Raw genomic sequence first — 22,573 nt, forward strand, 5'->3', positions numbered from 1 at the left:
AAGGGGTGATTCTTCCCAGTTCACACAAAGCCTCCTCTTGAGATGGGCTGGCCCTGTGACTAGGGTGTGACAACTGCTTCCTTACACTTTGGAAGCATGATAGAAGGCAGATGGTTTTAAAGAAGTTTGGTGAAGCCATTGCCAAAAAAAAAACAAAAACAAAAAACGGGCATTAAGTAAGGCTGTGGCAGTGGGGAGACGGACAGGTGGGTTTGAGTGGTTCAGAAGGCACTTGGTCAGTCCCTGCGGGTTTGAGGGGCTATGGTGGTGCCTTGAGGGGAGAGGAACGCAGATGTGTAAGTGGGTGCATTGCATCTGTCATATGGTTGTCCAGTACTTTATTTAACCATTCTCCCTTTATTGGATATTAGGCTGCTTCCAACTCTGTGCTATTATAAGTAACTCAGTGATGAACATCCTCTATATTCCTTTGGTCAGCTAGGTAAGGACTCATGTTCTCCAGCCAGTCGGCTTGTGTTCAAAGCCCAGGTCTACTACTTTCTAGCTGGGGGACCTTGGGCAAGTTACTTAACCTCTCTGGGCAACAGTTTCCTTCTCTGTATAAAGAGAATGGTGGCAGTTCTACCTCATAGGGTGGTCATACGATTAAGAGTTCATAAATGCTTGGTACAGTTGTCCCTTAGTATCTGCAAGAGATTGGTGCCAGGATCCCCGTGGATACCAAACTCTGCAAATGCTCAAGTCCTTTGTATACAGTGGTGTAGTATTTGCATAGAAGCTATGCACATCCTCTCATGTACTTTAAATCACTCTAGGTTACTTATAAGACCTAATACCAGGTAAATGCTATGTAAATAGTTGCCAGTGAATGGCAAATTCAAGTTTTGCTTTTTGGAACTTTCTGGAATTTTTTTTTGGAATATTTTTATCTGTGGTTGGTTGGATCCATGGATGTGGAACCTGTGGATTTGGAGGGCCAACTGTATATAGTAAGTGCTTGATATGTATTAGCTAATGCTGTTTGTTATTGTTATTTCCTAGGGTTGAGGCCTACATGTGGTGTCGTGGATTCCAGGGGCATGCACATTTTTAAGTGTCTTGATACATTTTGGAGGAGACTTTGTCAGGCGGCAGAACAGCAGTCTCGTGGCAAGAAGTTATTAGGCTCTCATGAGACAGAGAGCAAACCTGTGTGGCTGGAGTAGAGGCTGGTTATCACCAGGAAGTGCTTTGATGAGCAGGCGAAGCCCAGAGCAGAGAGGTCTCCTTATGCCAGGTAGAGACACGGCTTGGTTTAGTCTGCACATGAGTAAGGTAACAGGGAGTCATGGTGGGTTCTTGAGCAGGAGAGGGGCATGAAATGTAAATAGCCAAGTAAACATTACCTGACGGATCCTCAGGCCCAGGAAGTCATCCTGCTGGCCTTCTGCTGACTTTCACAAGAAGTGTATGGCTTCAAGGCACCTTATTGGCAGAGGGGAAATGCTAGTAATATATAGACATCTTGTTCTCTGTGTCCATGTTGGCAGTCTCCTTGAGGGGCTGCTGGAAGTGTGCAGGGATTGGCTTGGAGGCCAGGTGCTACCAAGTTCCTTGTGGAGTTAGGAGCCAGACAGCTTTAAACTGTCTAGGGAGCTTGTGAGGCTACTTGTGAGGCTACTCAAGGGCCTCCAATAGGTATTTGCCGGCTGGATGGCTGGATGGCTGGAAGGCATTTACTCTCTAGCTTTCCTTCTCTTGGTTTCAGAAGAAATTTCAGTTTACCTCTTGAAGGGAGGAAAACCCAGAGTCTGTTTCAACTTTGAAAAATTGCATGTTAATAAGAAGAGGGATGATAATAGTTTTCTCTGGTTGAATGCTGTCTGTGGGCGGGCCCTTTGCCTGCTGCGCTCTGCATCTTGTCTCATCTAACCGGACACCCGCGGGAGGCAGGTGGCTAAGCGTGGAGAAGTTAGGGGACTCACCTGCAGATAATACAACATCGTTCTGTTGTTCAGTTTCCCTGGACCTCAGGTTCCAGTGAGCAAGTTAATAACGGTCTTTCCCTCCCAGAGTTAAACGCATAAGCAAGCAGCAGGCACTCAGCACATCGGGCGTGCTTGTGGAGTGTTTGTTGTTATTTTTACGGTTTCTCCAGTATTCTCATTGCTTAGGCCATAGACATTGTTTATTGGACGCACACTGCCCCAGTGCAGGCCTGGCAGGCAGACTTTGGGAGGCTGTAAGCTGCAGTGGTTACCAGCATAGCTCTGAGGTCAGACGGCCTGGGTCGAACCCATGATCTGCGTTTAGTAGCTTTGTCATCCTGGGTAAGTCATGTCACCTCTCTGAGCCAATATTTCCTCTTTTGTAAAATACAGATGATTTACTTCACTTGAGAGACAAGAAGATTAAATGAGATGATTCAGATTAGGCTCTTTGCATAGAGCTTGGCACATTATAGATGCTCATTAAATGTCAGCTTTTATTATTATTCTCATCATCATCATCATATCTTGGCTGTGGAAAGACAAGGATGGGTACGATTTTATCTCATGGAACCAAGAGACATTGAAGAACAAGAATAAGTAATAATAAACTATGTGCCAGGCCTTGTTCTAAGCACTTTATATGCATAAACAATCTGATTCCTCATGGCAGCCCTACAGGATAGCTATTTTCTGATGAGAAACTGAACCCAGAGAGGTTAAATAACTTATCGAAGATCACACAGCTGGTAAATGGCAGTGCTGGGTTGGCCCCTAGGAAGCCTGGCTCAAGCATCTGTATCCTTGATCATTTAGCTATTCTACTTTGAAAAAGCTCAGAACCAGGTTAATTTGTCTGAAGATCCTTTAGCTGCTCTGAGCCACTGACTTGAACCATCTTGTGGTGAGATAGACTCTTGAATTCTGCAGCAAGTCACTGAGGCCAGGTAGGTCCATTTAGGACTGTGGCGTGTCTAACGTACAAGAACCTGGGGTGAATACGGTTCCTGGATCGATGCCAACAGACAAGCCGGGGTGTCTGAGGTGTCCCTGGGCCCTCAGAGAAGCGGTGGGCTTCTCTGGTGGGATATCTGGCTCCGGGTGGCTCTGACAGACAGAGGGGGGAATTGCCTTGTGCTTGCAGGGAGCCAGTCCTGCTCTTTTGACCCCAAGAACTTGCCTCCCAGCCCAGGACTGCCTTCTGCAGGGGGAATCCCTGTTGCTCAACTTCTTTTTTCCAAAACGCAGCCCCGTTCCCATCTCCATGGACAGTTTGGCCAGCAGGGCCGCTGCGAGGTGGGGCCGAGTGGAACAGTTGAAGTTTTCCAAGGAAGGGGAACCCCAGCTGGTTCCCACATTAAGGAAAGGTGGACAGCCTCCTGGGCTAATCTCAGCCCCCATGTTGGGTCATCGGCACCACCAGCTCCAAAGTTCTTTTTATAGCCGTCGACTGAAATGGAATTGGCAGTTTCCACTCCAGCAGGATGACAAATCGGAGGACGGTGGAAAAACAGTAGGAGAGGGGTAGCGTGGTGTTTCTTAAGTTAGAAAAGCTCGGTGTTTTGGAAAATGGCATCTTATTTATAGCAGCAGTAATAATAATGATTATCATATTGTTTTTATTACCATTTTTAATCATTTGAATGATTTCCAAGAGCCCGTATGTGCTGGCCCTTGCCCGTCTCTCTGATTTCAGCTTTTGGGACTCGCCCTCTTGCTCCTTTGGCTGTAGCTACACCGTCTTCATCCTGTCCTCAAACGCCCCACACACCTTTCTGTCACAGGACCTTTGCTTTTGCTGTTTCCTCATGGGTTGTGGCCTCCTACTCCTCCAAGTCTCAGCTCAGGGTGACTTTCTTAAGGAGCCCCTCCTTGACCAATTGCTCTGAAGTTGTTCAGCCTCCGCCACAGCCCTGTCCCTCTCTGTCCCATTGCCCTGCCCTGTTTTCCCAGTAGTACTCAGCTCTACTGGAATTATCTTGTCTCTGATGTCTCCCACGTCAGACTTCCTTGAGGACGGCGACTTGGTGTTTGCTGCTGTATGTGCAGCATCTAGAACGGCCCCTCACACTTAGTAGGTTCTTATACATATTGTTGAGTGAATGTGTCCTCTCCTTTAATAGTCACCCTGGCCCCAAGAGGCAGGTGCATTACCCCCATTTTACAGATGAGACAACTGAGGCTCACAGAGGTCAAGCCATGGGCCCCAGGTCAGCTCACAGCAGGTAACAGAGCTGGAATCCCAGGCAACATTTATCATCAATCCCCAAGGAATCTCTCTAGTCACATCCAAGAGGACAAAGAGGAACCCAACAGAACGATCAGCATCTTTCCTATTTACCATTTTCAGTCATTGCTGAAAAACCTTTATATATTCTGTGAAATTTTAAAAATGTGTAACCTTCTAGGCGAAGGTCACGCCAGGAAGTCCAGGCTGTTCCTGACTTCAGCTGGTAACCCTGGCGCCCGGCCACCCAGGCCTCAGGCGGAGTCGGGGGTCCCAGCAAAACATTGCAAAACAGGAAAAAATCTAAGGACACAAAACTAAAAGGGATGTGGCAGCGGAAACCGGGTTGCCATGGCTTTGAGCGACTCGCTGCGCCTGGGTGGGAGCCAATGTTTTGGAAGGTTCCTCCACATGACACAGGGTTTTGGAATTTTTCAGCTGGTAAATCTTTCTTAATTCAGGCCCCCGGCCCCAGCCAAGTAGCTCCCTGGCTCTCTGTGTCCCGCGGGGGCGTAGGTTGGAAACTTGCCCGCGTCGGATTACTCAGCTTTGAAACTTAAATTGTTTGAAGAGAACTTGTGTTTTGTTTTGTTGGACGATTTTCTGGACCACTCTGATGGCAGAGGCCCCTATCACCTGTTGAGAGGGCAAATTGATTTTTTAGAAAGGAGGCGTGGGTGGTGGAATTCCCTCTTTCCCACTGAGTCATCATATCCTAATGTGAATCATTTTATGACTTGGAGGTTCCCAAAGGTTGTATTTTGAGCTTTGTTTAATAAATACAAATGCATATGCTTAAAATAAAATTTTTTTGCTAAATTAAGTACTTTTCCATGAATTAGTGCCCTGGAAACATTGGAACTCGCTTAGAGAAGACACCTCCTCTTCCCACCTGTTTTTCTCCGTGGGTTGGGCTTCACCTGGTCTGGTGTCTTCTGAAACACTTGACCTCGTCTGGGAGTCTCTCTGCCTTGGTCTTCCCTCTGGGAAAGGTCAGACTCCAAGCTGGGCTTGCCCATGACTAAGGCTCTGTAGACCTTTGCCCTTGATGACTCACGTCCACGGTGTCACTGGCCCCCCGGAGCTGGAGCCCACCCCTTACACACAGCTGGCTGGGACACAGAGCTTTCCTCCAAAGACAGAGGCCAGATCGCCCCTCGGGAGCCCCACTGGAGATAGAGAAAATGGTCTTATTTTCAGAGGGCTGAATATTTGTCCAAACTTCAGTCCTCTTGCTTGTGAGAACAGACTTTGGTGTGAAAGGATCCTGCTGTTTAAATGCCTGAAAAAGGACACAGAGAAATGTTTTCTAATTAACTCGGGTCCTAATGTTTCCACCATCAGAAATTGTTCTTGGAGACCACAGACGTTCTGTAATTTGCAATTAGGCTGGAATTTCCACCTCCGTCAAGAAAATCATGATATCTTTTATTAATGAATGGTCTGACACCCTCTTGTGTTATTATTATTTTTTCCCCTACAGTTGTGGTTGCATACTTTTTTTTTTAAAGTAAAAATTGTATGTATTTAAGGGGTCAGCAGGCTGGATTTTGGATCATCCAGCAGATTTGGCTTGAAGCCTGGATAGGCCTCATATTATGTGCTTTGGGACTTAGTTTCCCCATCTCTAAAATGGTGTTGGTGATATTTCAGCAATAAAAGGAGATCAAGGATCTGAAAGTGTCGGGCCATAGGAGGTGCCCAGACAATGTCAGCTGACCTTCCATATGTCCTCTGGGAGCTCAGTTTACTTAACAGGGAGTGGGGAAGGCAGGCCTGTGTTGGTTTCTTGTCTGGGAGAAGAGTCCCTCCTGGCACGGGTGGGTCTCTCCCCTCCTCTCAGCCCCGAGCCTTCAGACTCCTGCTGTCACACCCGATACAGTGGAGGGAACATGACTAATGGCCCTCCCGCGGCCCCATCTTACAGATGGGAAGCCAACTCACCGAGGGAGATTGGCAGACTTCCTTGAGATGACAGGGCACGTCAGAGGAAGGGGGGGCCCCAAACTCCCACTTCCCGGTTCCCAGGATGACTGTGTGAGCTGCTGTGGGACATCTAGAGATGACAGCCCACTGCTGAGAAGAGGTGCCCCTGGAGGCATGAAAGATGAGCTGAAATCCGGCCTCTATGTAAATGACCTGTTGTTGCTCTTTTAGCCTCACTCCTCTGGTCACTCAGCCCCCAGGACTTCCGTAGTTGCTCCCCAGATGTTTATTAAACCCCTACTGTGTGCAGGTTCTATGCCAGGCACTGGGGGCATATGACATACGAGATCCCTGCCCTCAGGGGGTGGACAGTCTGAAACTTGTTTATAAGCAGGTCACTTTGAGACAGGGCGAGTGCTGTGAAGACAGGGAAACCAGTCCTAGGAGCAAGAGCAAAGGGGCTGGAAGTTCACAGAAAAATATAGGATGCTAAGTTAATTTCAAATCTCAAGCAGTGCATTTCTTTAGTATGAGTATGTCCTTTGCAGTGGCACAGAGCTTGGGACAAACTGGTAGTTAAAAGAGTATTCATCATTTTCTGAAATTCAAATTTAACTGAACCGTCTGCATTTTTATTTATTAAATCTGGCAACCATGGACAGTGCAGTCAGGGAGGGCTTCCCTGAAGAGGTGGCTTTGAGCAGAGCCCTAAAGGCAGGAAAGAGGGAGCCATGTGGATGGTCAGAAGAGTGTCCAGGGCAGAAGGAACTGCCCTGTGCCAGGGTCTCAGCGTGGGGATGAGCTTGGGGTGTTTGGGGAACTGAAAGCAGACCCAGGCGGCTGGTGCAGGGTGAGAGTGAGCGGGAGTGTGACACCAGTCAAGCCTGGAGAGGTCGCAAAGGAGGGGGGGCGGTCAGGTCATGCTGGGCCATGTAGGCGTGGCGAGGAGTTTGGATTTCATTCCAAAAGCGAGTCGCTCTTGGAGGCTTTTAAGCAGGGGGGTGGCATGATGTCATTTACATTTTTTAAGGTTGCTCTGGCAATCTGGATGGAGAATGGTCTTTGGGGGTTGGGTGCGGGGACAAGTGGAAGCTGGGAGGTGACTGAGCAGCCGCTGCAGTTGTGCAGGTGGGGGACAGGGCAGGTAAGCCCACCAGGAAGTGGCAGGGCAGGAGGAGAGGGGGAAGTGTGGGAATCAAGGCACTCCGCTCCAGCTCTCAGGAAATACACAGGGGCAGTGGTACCATTTCGGGTCGGGGAGATCCTAACTAAGGGGCCACTCCCGATCCCCCCATCTGCTGGGCTCATTAAGCCCGTGCATCCAGGGAGCATGCGTTTTTCTGCTAGTTAGCAGTGGTAAAGAGCAGACTGAAATGACTTCGACCATCTTCATGTAGCTAATTTTAAAAAGCAGGGCCAGGCCTGGGAAGCGTCACACACAGTTTCCTAACCCAAGCAGACACTTTGATTTCCTCTCCGTTTGCCTCGAGCCCAGTGGCACGCTCACGGCCCCAGTGAGGACGGATTTGCTTCCCTCTTCCTGAAAGCGTGCGCGTTTCTGCTGTGAGTGCTGACACGAGCCCGTTGCTGACACGAGGCTGACTGCTAAGGCTCTAGCCCGGATCCATCGCCAGCCCTGCTGCTTCCTGCTGCTTTGCTCCATCGTAGGGTTCAAGAGCTGCCTGCAAAGAGAATCCACTCAGCAAACCCAAGTATAGGGGCCATCCATCCACAGACACACTGGCTATTGAGGCATGTTCCCCTGGCACTGCCACCAAGTTGAAACAAAGGCTGTGGTGTTACTTGGGCCATGCGCTTCATCCCACCCCATTTTTTTTTCTCTTGCAGAGTCTTGCTAAGTCTTCTCTAGACCCAACCTCTTTGCCCAAAGAAATTGGCTCTTTTCTCTTCGCCTCTGAGTAAAGGCTTGGAAGAGCCTATTTTGTGCTGGCTGCCAGCCCGTGTTAATTTAGGACAGGGGAAGTTTGCCCGAACATCTGCTTGAAAGACCGAAGTCCCTTATTTCATCTCAGCCAGAGCAGGAGAAGCAGACTTGGTCTTCTTGAGCCTCTTCTGTTCTGGGCAGGTTTTCCAAGTCCCAGACCTGGGGTAGGGATCGGGGGAGGTGGATTATCTTGAACTCGGGCTGAGTGGCTCTGGTTGAGTTTGATTCCTTGTCTGCATCTGTACTCCAGGCTCATTCCTTCTCAGTCTGTTCACAGAAAGGACACTTCAACAAGGGTTCAGTGATTTCTCTTTGTGGGGTCTTTTTGCTGGAGAGGCCAGTGGTCAGACATTTCCTGAGCTCTGGCTGTGGGCTGAGCACTGGGGAATATGAGGTCAGTTTGTTCATTTAGTCCACCATTGTTTATTGAGCATCTATTAAGGGCCAGACACGTAGTGCTGGGGAGAAAGCCGAGAACAAGACCACCACGTGGCCCTGCTCTCCGGGAGCCCCCAGCCTAGCAGGAGAGAGAGATGGAAAACCAGTGGGCCGATAAAATGATGTCGGAGAGTGGAAGGTAGGAGAAGAAAATTACAGAGGACGGGGGGACCTCCCTGAGCCGGACCTGAAGTGTGGGGAGGCACTGGTCCTGGTGAGGTATGGAGAAGGGCAGGCATGGCTGTTGGAGGGGATAGAGGAGGCCAGTGTATCCGGAGCTGAGTCGGGGGTCGGAAGCTGAGGAAGGAGGCAGTGTCCCCATCCCAGCAGAGGTGAGGAACCGTGAATCCATTTCTCTTTGAGCTCCTGTGGGACCCAGGGCCCTGCCTCTTTGTCTGGGGGCCACTGAGGGCAAGAGGGCACGTGTGGCTTGTGTCAAGGCCCCAGCAGCCTGCAGGGGGCCTGCTGTGCTGTAGGAGCTTAATCCACACTGGTGGTCCATGCCCAGCCTCCCTCTAAGATCGTGGCCCCCGGGGGCTCCTGGGAGATAGACAAATCAACAGGCAGTTGCAATATGCTTTTTTCTTAAGAGAAAAACTTTATTTTAAAAATGCACATCAATTAAAATCGCCCATAATTCTACCATGTTTCTTGAATCATGTGAAGGAAGGCGTGAAGGTCTCACCTCATCCATCCAGTCCCAGGCGTGGAGTTGTGACTATCCAGGCAGCTTGGGGCACAGGTTCCTTAAGCATAAGCAGAGATGTTTATAGACTCAACAAAGTGATGTCATGCCTCGTGTACTAGTCCGCTACACTTTAAAAATTCTGCTTTTAGGACTTCCCTGATTAAGAATCTTCCCAAGCGTTAAGAATCTGCCTGCCAGTGCAGGGGACATGGATTCAGTCCCTGGTCCGGGAAGATCCCACATGCTGCGGAGCAACTAAGCCCGTGCGCCACAACTACTGAAGCCCGCGTGCCCTAGGGGTGGTGCGCCACAACTACTGAGCCCACGTGCCGCAACTACTGAAGCCCGCATGCCTAAAGCCTGTGCTCCACAACAGGAGAAGCCACCACAATGAAAAGCCCACGCACCACAACGAAGAGTAGCCTCTGCTCGCTGCAACTAGAGAAAGCCCGTGCACAGCAACGAAGACCCAACGCAGCCAAAAAAAAAAGAAATAAGAAAAAAAATTCTGCTTTTTAATATAGCAGGGATGCATTTCTAGGTCAGAAAACATGACCGTCCTTATTTGAAGAGATTTCTATACCTGATATTCCATAACGAGTATGGATGGCCCATGATCGATTCAATCTGTCCCTATCAATGAATACTTTCTATGGCCATTTTATTTATTTGCAATGAGAAGTGTAATGCAAAGGACTGAAACGAGACGCTGTGATACCCACCAGAATACTGGGGTCAAGATGGCCAGCCAATTCTTTCTCCTTAAAGTTGGACCTATGTGAGATACCAAATTCTAAAGTAATAATAGTGCTAACAGCACTCACTATGGGCTGGGCGTTTTGCTAAGGATTTTACGTATAATTTCTATTTGAATTCTTACAACAGCTCTTTGAAGTCAAGAAATTAAGTTTATTGTCTGGCCTATGAGGAAATTGAGGCACAGAGGTTAAGATACCATTCAAGGGCCACACAGCAAGTAAATGGCCATGATGGGACTTGAACCCAGACAGAGTGACATCAGGCTGAGTCCTGCCAGCATTTACTGTGAATTCCACTGCCTCCTGGAAGCTCCATTCAGAGGATGGGATTAGTATGTTCTCTTGGTGAAACCCAGGACCTATGAGCTGGGATTTCATGTGGGGTGGGGGAATGGAAGAAGAGCCCAGGAAAATGGCCTTGAGGTATTTTGTAAGCCGCACGCTCCCCTTAGAGACCAGCCCCCTTGGTGTGTCTTCCATATGCTATATAGCATCAAGGACGCAACGGCGGCTTTCACTTCCCGTTGAGGGCTTGTTTGTTCAGAGCGGAGTGCAGGGACCACGGGAGATACACAGCCAGACTAGATGCCTGAAGCTGCCCTTGGGGCTTTTAAAAAGTTGAGATAATGGTGTAAACACCCCTTTTTGAAAGGAAAGAAACTCAGGCACCATGCCACCTGTCTCCTGTAACAGACGTTGTCCTTTTGTAAATACCCTCCAGCCCATGCCTGCCCGCAAATGTATTTATAACTGCAATCAGAGAATGTTTTTTATTATTTTCTGATTGAAAAATGCTTGTGTTTTGTTTTCAGTCATGGAACAAATGCAAAAAAAGATAAAGAAGCCAATATTTATATCATCTGTTGCTGCTAGCCCTGCTGCTAATGCTTGCCAATGTCTGTTGAATGTTTATACTCCGTCTGGGTCTCTTCTCTTGGAATGAACCTGTGATGTGTAGGTGCTGTGATTATCCCCGTATTTTGGATAAGAGACAGAGAGGTAAAGTAGCTTATCCCAGCTCACACAGCTAATTCCAACACGAGGAGGAATTCAAAGCTGGGTCTGTCTGCTCCGGAGTTTGGGGTATGTAGGATAAAACGGAGAGCGTTCTGGTGACCCATAGAGGGGAAGTCTGTCCTGGCCACGGAACACGCCCGAGAAGGCTGGGGGCTACAGTAAACGTGTCGCTGGGGGACGCTGGGGTGAGTAGGCATTTCCTCCTAAACCCCACAGGCTGCTTTCCTGGGCTGACATCTGGAGCTTGGGATGTGGCCGCCTGGCTGCCAGGCTGGAGCTCGGCGGGTGGCGGTGGGAGGGCTTCTCAGTGAGCGGGTGGGGGGACGACCCTCTGCGGCCCACGCTGGGAGCCCTGTGTCGACGCACCGGGGCCCTTGCTGGGCTGCGTGGTGGCCAAGGGCCTCCTGGGCACGTGGTTCTGGTTTTGAAGCAAAGAGAAGGTCAGGTCCTTGGAGCAAGGGGCCTGTGGTCCAGGAGGAAGGGAGGCGAGTTCTCCTGTCCTGACAGATAGGAAAGGGCCGGGGGTCTTTGTTTTTTTTTGGGGGGGGGGGGCGGTATACAGCAGCAGAGTGGGACGCTGCCTGAGATGATATTGGGCAGTGGCTTCTTCTGGCCAAAATGTCGTACAGTCCTGAGAGAACCTCGGGCACATCCCAGTGGAGGGCCTTTCTGCAGAACCCTGACAAGTTCCCCTCGTCACAGTGTGGGGAGAGGTACCTGTCTCTCAAAGGTCCCCTAAGGTAGGGCCGGAAAGTAGGTGGGAGACGTGCGGGCCAGGGCGGGGGGCTGTGGTGAAGCGGTGCCTGCACCGCCATCCGGAGAGGCCACTGTGGTCCGGTTCCTGTCGGGGGTGCCCAGAACGGCCAGATCATCTGAATTTGGTTTTTTTTTTTTTTTCAGGAGCAAAAACTTCATTTTCTGGTGAAATCTCATTTTGAAATGGCAGCAGCTAATTAAAAAGCCGCTAAGCCACTCTATAGGCCACAAAACAAGCCAGAGGTCTGGGGTGAGGCCAATTGGCTTTTAAAAAAAGTAGTAGGAGGGGTGAGAATGGTGCCCCAAGGGGCTGGAACGGAGGCAGGAGCAAGGTCGGGCAGGGCCTTCAAGGCCGCCGTGGGATTTTAGATGGTATTTCTGGAGGCACAGGGGAAGCAGGGAAAGGTTTGAGAAGATGTGCGTGAACCTGTGCGGTGGATGCGACGTAAAAAGATCGTCCCTATGTAGGACCTTTCTCCAGCCTCCCAGGAAGCTGGCATCTTCTCTCTGCTTAGTCACCTTGAGCTTCTTTCCTTGAAAGCATTCCCTTTGTTATTGGACTGTGCTACTTGTTGGTTTAATAACTGTCTACCGCGTGTCTCTGGACAGCCCCCCTTCCTTCTCTGGGCCTCAGTTTCCCTATCTGATGGTGTTTGGCTGGCTAATTTTTAAGGCTACTGTCTAGCACCTGTACCTAGAATTCTATGGCTGTTGCTGGGTGGCATTTTGTGTATTATGTGTGCTCACCGGAGATGGAGACAAGTGTGAAATTTGGGCAGAAGGGCTCCTTAGACCAGGGGAAGGGACCTTGAGGACTCTCCTCATGGTGACACCCTTTCATCACACCGTCATTTTGTATTTTCTCTGCTTCATCTCCCACTTATTGACGTGAGTCAAGGAAGAGAGCTGGGTGGCAGCTTTATGGACCCAGCGTAATACTTCCCAATCACGTTTCTGGGTACTTCTCTCTCTCTCCTCCCAATTTTGAGACATGAAAATGGTCCCTTCTCTTCTAAGTGAGTGACGCTCATACATGGTAATGAACCAGACCCAAAGAGCCATGGTGCCATCAATGGCAGAACTCACTTCAGCCACTGAGAGGCTAGGGGGAGGGTGATACACCAGACGTCGACATGCTGTTCATTTCCTCAGTTAACTTGTTACTTGATCTTCTGACTTAGAGCTTGCACTGCAGTTAGTGAATAGAGACGTGGTTTTTTGATGAGGACCTGTGCCTAGCTCGTACCACCACCCGAGAGGGGGACACGTGTCTCTGTTGGATGACCTTTGACCTGTCTTTGATAAAGAAATGAGGATTTTCTCTGAAGAGTTCGGTCCCGGGCTTTACACACTGGAAATACCCTATCTTGATGACTTCACTTCAAATTCCTTGACATCTATCCGTCTATCCTTTCTTGCTTCCTTCTGAGCAGTGGCTGGTGTCAGCTCCTGGCTCTGTCCTGGACCCATCAGCAGCCTTTGGAGCTGCTGATACTTTTGTATGCTCTGATGGGAGATGTTTACTGGGCACCTACAGTATGTTGGGCTCTGGGGAGACCGTGACAGCTATCACTTGGTCCCTCCCTCAGGGATCTCACACCATAGTGAGAGTTGGTACACCAACCATGTTTTCCTCTTCCCTTTGGACATAAACCTGTGTCTTCCTTAGTCATTTCAGGGATTGCACTGAATAGAACTGTAAGGCCAAGACTTGCAGACTGACTTGTTGGGGAAGGCTCCAACTGGCTCAGTGCTTGTTCTTTCTTCAGATCATCTAGATTGCATTAGCTCTGCTAACAATCGCAATATCTTTTATTAGATATTATTTGGGGAAATATGTCCTATACAAGTTCAAATAATGCTTAGAAACCAGATTTCTTTGGGTGAACCTTAAGAGCCGAGACTGTATGGGTTCAAATCTAACCTATCACAGAGGCTGCTAATAGTCCTGACAAAGAGGCGGGACTCTTTGGCTAAATGTCGGGACATGATACATACCCAGCCCACCTTGGAGAGTTAATGCTGCACCTGAGCAGATTAAAGGCTCTGAGAAATCCTCCAGTAAAGAAACCCACTTGACTCTGACTCCGCCTTTTCCAAATTCTTACTAGCTGGTAGAACTTGCTTTCCTTTCTCATAAACCCATTTAATATTCTTCAGAGCGAGTGTTCCACAGAACACCCTGGAAACACTTGTGGAAATGATTTGTTTCAGCCGAAAACTGCCACTGGCCGATGTAGGTGGTCAGCAAAAAAAAATCTATTATTTGCAAATGCAGAGTTTTGTTTGGCCCAACTTGTTGGCCCCGAACTGGGGAACCAGTGCCCTGCTCCAGGGGAGGAGGGTTTACCCCTGAGCAAACCTCTCAGCGCCTGTTGTAATGAGTCACATGAGAGCCAGGCTCTCTGTTGACTGAAAGGTGAAGGGTGGGTGCCTGTGTTTCCACTCACTCCAAGGCCTCACGAGCCAGGACATTGTTTAAGCCTCTTAGGACAGAATATGCAAGCCACCTGTGTTCTCAGACAATGAAGAAGTCATGTCTGGGACAGCCAGGGATCTGTAATGGGGCCCCTCTGACAGTCTTGGCGTATGCAGAGTGTTTTGGAAATAGTCTTTGGTTGAACAAAGCGTGTTAGAAAGCAAAGCGTATAACAATACTTGTTTTTTTTTTTTAAAAGAAAGAAAGATATGTAGACATTCAAATATAGAGAAAAAAGATAACAGTATTGGGACGATGGGCAATTTCTATTTTTTCCTTATCTTGTGTTGTGGCCCAGTTTTCTGTTGTCAAGGTGCCTTCTCTTTGCAAAAAGAAATATGCATTTATAGAAATAAAAATACATATATGTACATATATGCATACATAATGCAAACGCACAGGTGTACTTTACTGAAATCATCTAACACGTAAGCCAAGATATATGTAAGTTGGTGAGTTTTTGTCTTAAATTCTCGGTTGCTGATAGTTCCTTCAAAGTCTGTCATTTTTAAATTTTTCCAGATGGGCAGCAGATTTGGGAGATGGAGGCCACGGTGGATAAAGACAAGAGCCAGCCTGTAAGCACGCGGCCGCGACGACCGGACGCCCTGTCCTCCCCTCCCCCACCTCCCTCGCGCTCTCTTTCCCTCTTTTTTCCCCTTCCTTCATCAAAGTCCCAGTGCTTTGGACCTAAAAGGCACTCAGTGGGTATTGAATTGATGAATGAATTACACGTTTATTGAGCACCACGCCCTTTTGATTTGTAGCAGTGACATCTTCATATACCTTGATAGAGTAAGTGGTAAGTCTTTCTTCGCTGCAGCTGAAAAGTCAACTTCCCCTTAATTAGAATTTTGCCTGTAAATGTATAGAACATGTCACGAGTCCTTTTACTTTTATTTATTTCTTTATTTTTATTGAAGTATAATTGAGTTACAATATTGTGTTTGTTTCAGTTGTACAACAAAGTGATTCGGTTATGTATATGTATATATCAGTATTCTTCTTTTAAACATTCTTTTCCATTATAGGTTATTACAAGATATTGAATATAGTTCCCTGGGCTATACAGTCATTCCTTGTTGTTTATCTGTTTTATACTGAATATGTGGTAGTGTGCATCTGTTAATCCCATACTCCCAGTTTATCCCTCCCCACCACGAGTCCTTCTAGATGGGCCGGCTCACTCTGCTTAGGACCTCGGATGGCAATTTAGATGTGGTTGCAGTTAAATTATTGACAACTCCTTTCTTTCAGAACATGCTTTTCGTTGAGATCCCTGAGTATCGGAACAAGCACATTCGGACATCAGTGAAGGTGAACTTCTACGTCATTAACGGGAAAAGAAAACGAAGTCAGCCGCAGCACTTTACCTACCACCCAGGTAAGAAGTTCTCTCCGAAGGCCCCCTGTGTGTGGAGAGGTGCATCTGGGTGAGGATGCACGCGATCTGCTGGGTGACTAGGGCAGGTCTGAGCCTCAGTTTCCTCATCTGTCAAATGGCACCTTCCTTATAAGAGTTACGTAAATCAAATGCACGTAAAGTGCTTAGGATGGCGCACATCAACAATATTAACTATTGTTGTTATTAATATTTTCTTGCGAGGGCAGAATAATAATGGGGCACACGTAGACTTGTTCACCAGAAGGTGGCAAAGCTGATGACTCCTATCCCTGTTTTAGATTTGATCACAATAGGGGTAGAAGGTGAATATGCCCTAGAATGTGGCATCTTAGGGACCCCACAGCAGGTGGTCACCTGGTGGCCAAATGGAGCTGCTGGGTGGATAACCAGGCCAGGAGGCCTCATTCTCACAAAGCACGACAGTCCTAAGAAGGGCGGCGAGAGCCATTTTGCATTCATTCATTTGTCCAGAAAATATCTGAGTGCCAGGCACTGTTTTAGCTTGGAGACACAAGAGTGGACACAACAAAAATGCCTGCCCTCCTGGAGCCGATGTTCTAACGGGGGATTCAGATGAGAGATAATACTGATGGAAGGGGATTCAGATAATAAGTAATATTGATATTACTGATATGTTGGGTTGTGGTTAAGGCTGCAGAAAGAGGCTACAGACTTCCCATGGCTGAGACAGGCCTGCCAGCAGCCTTTCCAGGAAACCTACAATCTGAGAATGTCAGCCAGGGTGTAATTTCCATCCTGTGACAGTTTCACATGGAGCCTCTGGGCTGCCGGCAGCACAAAAGTGAGGGCCTGGCTTGGGTGGGGTGCGTGCGTCCACAGGTTTGTGTGGCACCATGAGTGTTCCACTGTCCCATGACTGGTGTACCATGCCGCAAGTGGCAAAGGCCTAATGGGACCCAGGACTGGGGGAGAATCTCTGGGAGGGCTCTAGACCGCAGTTCAATGATCCTTTGTAACATAGAGGTTTTCAATTATGTGTCACGTGCTGTCGCCCCTCCTGCGTGCCGATGAGGCCTCTCTGGGTCTGGGCATCAGCACTCACCTGCCTGAACTTGGCTCGAGTGAGAACTCGAGGCCCAGGTACCTGGAGACGGTCTTTGAGTGGCTTCCTGAGAAGTTGGAGTCAAAGCTGCGTTTTTGCTGTAGATGCTGAAACTCCTTTATCCCCTCCAGCCCCCAGCATTTGGGAGCCCCCCCCCCCTCAATTTGATTTTGGTCCTGTCACCAATTCATTTACTCCAGTGAAAAGAAAACTGATTCCTCAGTTCCTGGGCCTGGTGATGCTTCGGTAAAGGATGTCGGAGAAGCACGAATCCTGGTGACTGTCCTGGGTGGGGAGAGAGGAACGGTGACCTCACCAACACTCACAGTAGTAACAGCGACAGTAGCAACAACAGCAAGCATTGAGCACTTACTGTATGCAGTCACTGCATACAGTGCACACATATCTCATTTAATCTTGCCCACAACCCCATGGGGTAGGTATGATTGTTCCTGTCAGCTAACAGATGGGGAAACTGAGGCCCAAGCCAGCAGGCCCCATTCCCCCAAAGTACTACAAAACTAAGGAGGCCGACAGTCACCGTTTGGTCATTCCTTTGTCCAGAAAATATCTGAGTGCTGATTAAGTGCCAGGTACGGTTTTAGGTGCCGGGGATCCAGCACTGAAAAAAATGCTCCCTTTGAGGAGCTGACATTCTAGTGGGGGGTTTCAGATAATAAGTGAGCACGTAAAGTGCACAGATACTTCTGTGCACTTCTGAGTATGATGAAGGACAGCAAGCAGGGGAGGGGGGCTGGAGCTGCTAGAGCAGGAGGAGGCGGTGGAGGCATAATTTTACATCAAGCATTCTTCCCCGAGCTCTCCCTCTGGGCAAAAAGGCTGCACAAGGGCTGACACAGACCCACCAGCCACTCTTCCACTGTCAGAAAGACCTATAGTTCAAGATCATCACCCAGGGTAAAATTTCTAACCTAAGACAGTTGCACAGGGAGCCTCTTGCCCAAGGCTAATGAGTGACAGAGCCTAGACCTTTTTTTTTTTTTTTTTTTTTTTTTCTATCTTTTTTATTAGTTTCTGCTTTATAACAAAGTGAATCAGTCATACATATACATCTGTTCCCACATCCCCTCCCTCATGCATCTCCCTCCCTCCCACCCTCCCCAGAGCCTAGACCTTTGATCCCACCTTTGTGGACTCCTAAGGCCGTGTTCCTAACCACTGTCTGCTGATCCTCTGCGCAGCCTTGTGGCACTAAGAATGGTGCACCCCGTGTGCTTTTCTCTTCTCTCAGTCCCAGCCATCAAGACGGAGCCCACCGATGAATACGACCCCACCTTGATCTGCAGCCCTGCCCACGGGGGCCTGGGGAGCCAGCCTTACTACCCACAGCACCCAATGGTGGCCGAGTCCCCCTCCTGCCTCGTGGCCACCATGGCTCCCTGCCAGCAATTCCGCTCAGGGCTCTCATCCCCCGACGCCCGCTACCAGCAGCAGAACCCAGCGGCCGTCCTCTACCAGCGCAGCAAGAGCCTGAGCCCCAGCCTGCTGGGCTACCAGCAGCCGGCCCTCATGGCCGCCCCCCTGTCCCTCGCGGATGCCCACCGCTCCGTGCTAGTGCACGCTGGCTCCCAGGGCCAGAGCTCGGCCCTGCTCCACTCCAGTCCAGCCAACCAGCAGGCCTCACCGGTGATCCACTACTCGCCCACCAATCAGCAGCTGCGCTGCGGAAGCCACCAGGAGTTCCAGCACATCGTGTACTGCGAGAACTTCGCGCCCGGCACCACCAGGCCCGGCCCACCGCCTGTCAGTCAAGGTCAGAGGCTGAGCCCGGGCTCCTACCCCACGGTCATTCAGCAGCAGAATGCCACAAGCCAAAGAGCCGCCAAAAACGGACCTCCGGTCAGTGACCAAAAGGAAGTATTACCCGCGGGCGTGACAATTAAACAGGAGCAGAACTTGGACCAGACCTACTTGGATGACGGTAAGATGCTTGTTTTTCTCCCTGCCCGTGAGTCTGGTGCCCCGAAGCATCTCCCCAGCAAGTTTACTGTATGGCCTGGGTATCTTCCTTCACCTGTTTGGGCCTCCGTGTCCCCCTGTTTAATTTAAGGGAGTTGAATAAGATAACCTTTAAGGCCTCACCCAACTCCGTGCATGAATCACCTCCAAGCAGGAGTTCTGGGGTGGGTGGTAGGAGCTTTAGTTGCTCCCCTACAACCATTGCAACAGAAAGAGCAAATGAGGGCACTTCCGGCCCTAGGAGTGTCCCCTGGGTCACGAACTGGGTCAGTTTAACTGCTTCCACTCTTCCCACTTGCCAGATTTAGACCAAGGACAGGGAAACAGAAAGGAAGGAAAGCTAACCTTTTATTCCCAGAAAGAAAAAAAAAAATCCTGCTTTATAGCCCTCTTTTGTGTGTTTGGGGGAGGGGGATGGGGCCGGGGGAAGGAGAATCTCGTTGAAAAGTGCCTCTCTCGGAAGGGAGCATGAATGGGGGCTTGCGGGCAGGCTGCGGGCATATCTCTGCCCTGTGCCAGTGGAACAGAGCCGTGCATTGATGGGAGGGAAGCAGCGGGCTTCCGCTGTGGCGAGCCCAGCTGATGGGGTGGCTGGACCAATGAAAAGAGGCAGAGGCAGCTTTGTGTGTCTGTAGGCGCCTGAGTCTGTTGGCGGGGGCCCAGCCGGAGGGTAGTCTTCTTGGAGTGGCCACGTGTGTGACATCGGTCTGTGATCGCAGGGAGGAAGGGCCAGTTGTGTTGGCAGGACTCACCTGGGGTCAGCCACGTGACGGTGAAGGACAGAGAGGGCGGGGCAGGCAGAGCAGCCTTCCCCTGGGGGCGCCAGAAGAAAGAAGACAGGTGGTTTGAATTTCTGAATGGGAGAAGGAAAGCCTATACCGCTGGCGGCCATCCACAGCTCCGGCCTCCCACTTTACCGGCAGTAGCATCTGATATACCCTGAAACCTCAATTATTTAGGAAAATGTCCTCTCAGGAGCCCAGCCAAGACGTAGGAAGTAAGGCAGAAAGCTTCAAAATAGCCACAGTAGTTATCACAAAGACCAGGTGCTAGTTTCAGACACTCCCGTGGCAGGGATCCTTTGGTGCTCACTCGGAGACTGTTGACTTTTCCTTTATGCAAAGTTTTGACGATCTGGGTTATCTGGGGGTTCGGTGACTTCTTGTAGTTTCCATGTCCTCTCTCTAGTAAAACAGTCTTTCAAAAACTTCCCCCAAATGCATCCAGCAAAGATGCTCAGAGCCACTTAGTATAGGGTCAGACTGCCCCACGTGCCTTACAGGGCTGACCTCAAGGCATTGCTGAGTTAATAATTGATCTGTCTAGTCCTGAATAATCAAACACAGGTTGAGGTCGGGGCACTGTGCTCCATTTTAAAAGAGACACCAAGGTGTCATCCACTTTTGAACAATTTACACCCAAAATGGTGAAGGTAAAGTTTTGGTGCTTAGCTGAAAGGGGGTTTTCGTGTAGAAAATTCAACTAATGCAGAATGCCTTACCCGAGCGAGAGGGTAAATGGAATGGGGCTGTAACTGGAACCTCTCTCCACGTGTGCGCTCAGGGGCTGGATCAGGGCAGAGGTGCTTCATAAATAAACGATGCCAGAGCAAGGACTGGCACTCTCCCCCGTGGACTCTGTCTGGCACTGGTTTAGTCTCTAGCGTGAGAAATGCGCCAGTCCCTACCCCTCCCCCTGTCCATCATGCCCCATTGTAGACCAGTGGTGAGCATCTCGGGTAGAGAATGGGAGCCCATCCGTGGTTCTCTGTGATGCATCAGATTCCAAGTGGGCCTCACATGGTCATGAGTAACCTTTAAGTATCTGTTGTAGCCCCGGACAGAAGTTTGTGTTACGGAGAAAGCAGCTGAGAATGGAGACCCTCTGGGGCCTCCTAAGTGTCTTTCTGAACACAGGCAGGTTCAAGGTCGTGGTGAGGGAGATCTCCCAGAGGGTCAGTAACACGAGTTAGCTCTAAGCCTGTCTCTGAGAACCGAGATAGTGAACTTGCTTCTCCTGGTGGAGCCTTTTCTTAAGTACATTCTCCATAAGCCCAGTTCCCTGGGATTTTAGGAGGTATTCTCTGAAATGAGGGTTCTGTGGCTGAGAAAGCAAAAAGTACTTGATAAAACCAAGTTTTTAAAAACCTTGTTTACTATAGGACTCCTCAGAGCCTTTACTGAGCTAGTGGACATATCAATCTCTGAAACGCGGGGGAGGTGGCACTTGCCAGAATTACTTGATCACCCTCACAACTCCAGGGGGTGCTGTTCACATTGTATTCGGTTGTACTCTGTGTGAACGGGGGCCCTTGGAGTTATACAGCGTGGCAGGCCTGGGACCCGTCGTCTCCCCTGATGAGCGGGAGAGATAACATGAAGGAATCTCAGAATTCAGAACCAGCACCGCCCTGTCCCACGTGCTGTATTCAGTCTTCTCAATTTGCGGGCTAGACGTTCCTGGGCCCAGAGCATGACAGGGCAGGAGAATAATCTCCACCCGTGTGGTCCCCAAAAGGCAGCAATGTGGCTGCTGGTTAGATGTTCCGTGCTTGACTGGAATTCCCCTCAAGGCTTTGCCCAGCCCAGGTCCCTCTGCTGGGGAGGTGCTCGTGTGGCCTGTTGGCCAGTGGTGAGCCCCGAACTGCACCACCACTGTAGCCGCCAGGAAGAGGGGTGCAGCACTGTCTCCTAACTGCTGGGGTTTCAGATCCCTCTCACAGACGCCGTCTGGCCTGTGCACCCACGAAACATTCTCAGACTCCACTGTTGGCTTCGTGAATGTGGGATTCAGACTTCTCAGCTCTTTGGCATTTCTTTCTGACAGGTAAACTGGAAATCCCTGGGTCATTTCTCTAGTCTGTTTGGGAGGCATCCTAGGTCGTTTTCCATCCCTTTCGTCAATTCCCCAAAGGAGGTCTCCCCGCAGAATACAGCTCTGGCTGCCCAAGAGGCAGCGGAATGTGCTTCCCAGGTGGGGGCTATTTCTCACCTGCCATTCATTTGCCTTTTGGGATTTCTGGCAAACTAGACTTCCCTTGGAAACTTTGTGAGAGCTGGGCTTAAGTGCTTTGAGGGTCAAAGGAAGGTTCTGCAGCTGGAAAGAGAAGTCACCAGAGGATATGGGTCCAAATGCAAACACATCATCTTAGAAGTGGACCACGCTGCTCACCTGTGATTCCGGGAAGCCCCAGTGTTTGTTTATCTTTCCCTGACCCTTTGCTAACGATCAGAGTGATCCATTGTCTGGTCTGGGCATCCTACCTGGCTCCACCTCTCTTCCTCCCCAGCTGCATTCCTGCACACAGACACCACCGTCTGTCTTGGCCCCCTTTTTTCTTGGAACTCCAAAATGCAGCTTCTGCTTTCTCCACTCCAAAGACTTGAGATGTTTTCCAAAAGTCTCTCTTTTTTTTTTTGCGGTACGCGGGCCTCTCACTGTTGTGGCCTCTCGCGCTGCGGAGCACAGGCTCCGGACGCGCAGGCTCAGCGGCCATGGCTCACGGGCCCAGCCGCTCCGCGGCATGTGGGATCTTCCCGGACCGGGGCACAAACCCGTGTCCCCTGCATCGGCAGGTGGACTCTCAACCACTGCGCCACCAGGGAAGCCCCAAAAGTCTCTTTTTGAGCTAACAAAATAAGTGATATTTCAGGGCAAAATATACCCTCACTCCTCTCCTCGTGTTCCTGTGCCCGCCCCAACTCAGGCGCACTCTTGCGAAATGCATGCTTTGCGCGCACACTCACTGTTGTTTTCTCCGTCCCCTCGTCTCCTCTGTAACCAGTTTCTTGTTCTCAAGCCCCGGGTCGTACCTGGTAAATCCCCTCAGCTCCTAGCAGCAGCCCCGTCCTGTGAACTGTGAACTCCTCTCCATCCCTCCTTCACCAGCCTCCCTCCCTCTCACCCAGAGGCATCAACTGGTTGCCTTTTCTGTGCCAGGCACCCTTCTGGGACTAAGGGGTA

At 49.8% G+C, this 22,573-nt stretch overlaps 1 protein-coding gene across 6 annotated transcripts in view; it reads left to right on the forward strand.

The window, feature by feature from the left end:
• Nucleotides 1-22,573, forward strand: part of NFATC2 (nuclear factor of activated T cells 2) — a 161,320-nt gene that overhangs the window by 96,883 nt on the left and 41,864 nt on the right. For all 6 annotated transcript variants that reach the window (XM_060120465.1, XM_060120464.1, XM_060120462.1 and 3 more), the window contains 3 exons: nt 14,685-14,740; nt 15,420-15,546; nt 17,883-18,572. In XM_060120465.1, coding sequence (XP_059976448.1) covers nt 14,685-14,740; nt 15,420-15,546; nt 17,883-18,572 — 873 coding nt within the window. The remainder of the gene's footprint in view (nt 1-14,684; nt 14,741-15,419; nt 15,547-17,882; nt 18,573-22,573) is intronic.

This window comes from Mesoplodon densirostris, chromosome 16, assembly GCF_025265405.1.
Source record: "Mesoplodon densirostris isolate mMesDen1 chromosome 16, mMesDen1 primary haplotype, whole genome shotgun sequence".
Lineage (NCBI taxonomy): Eukaryota > Metazoa > Chordata > Mammalia > Artiodactyla > Ziphiidae > Mesoplodon > Mesoplodon densirostris.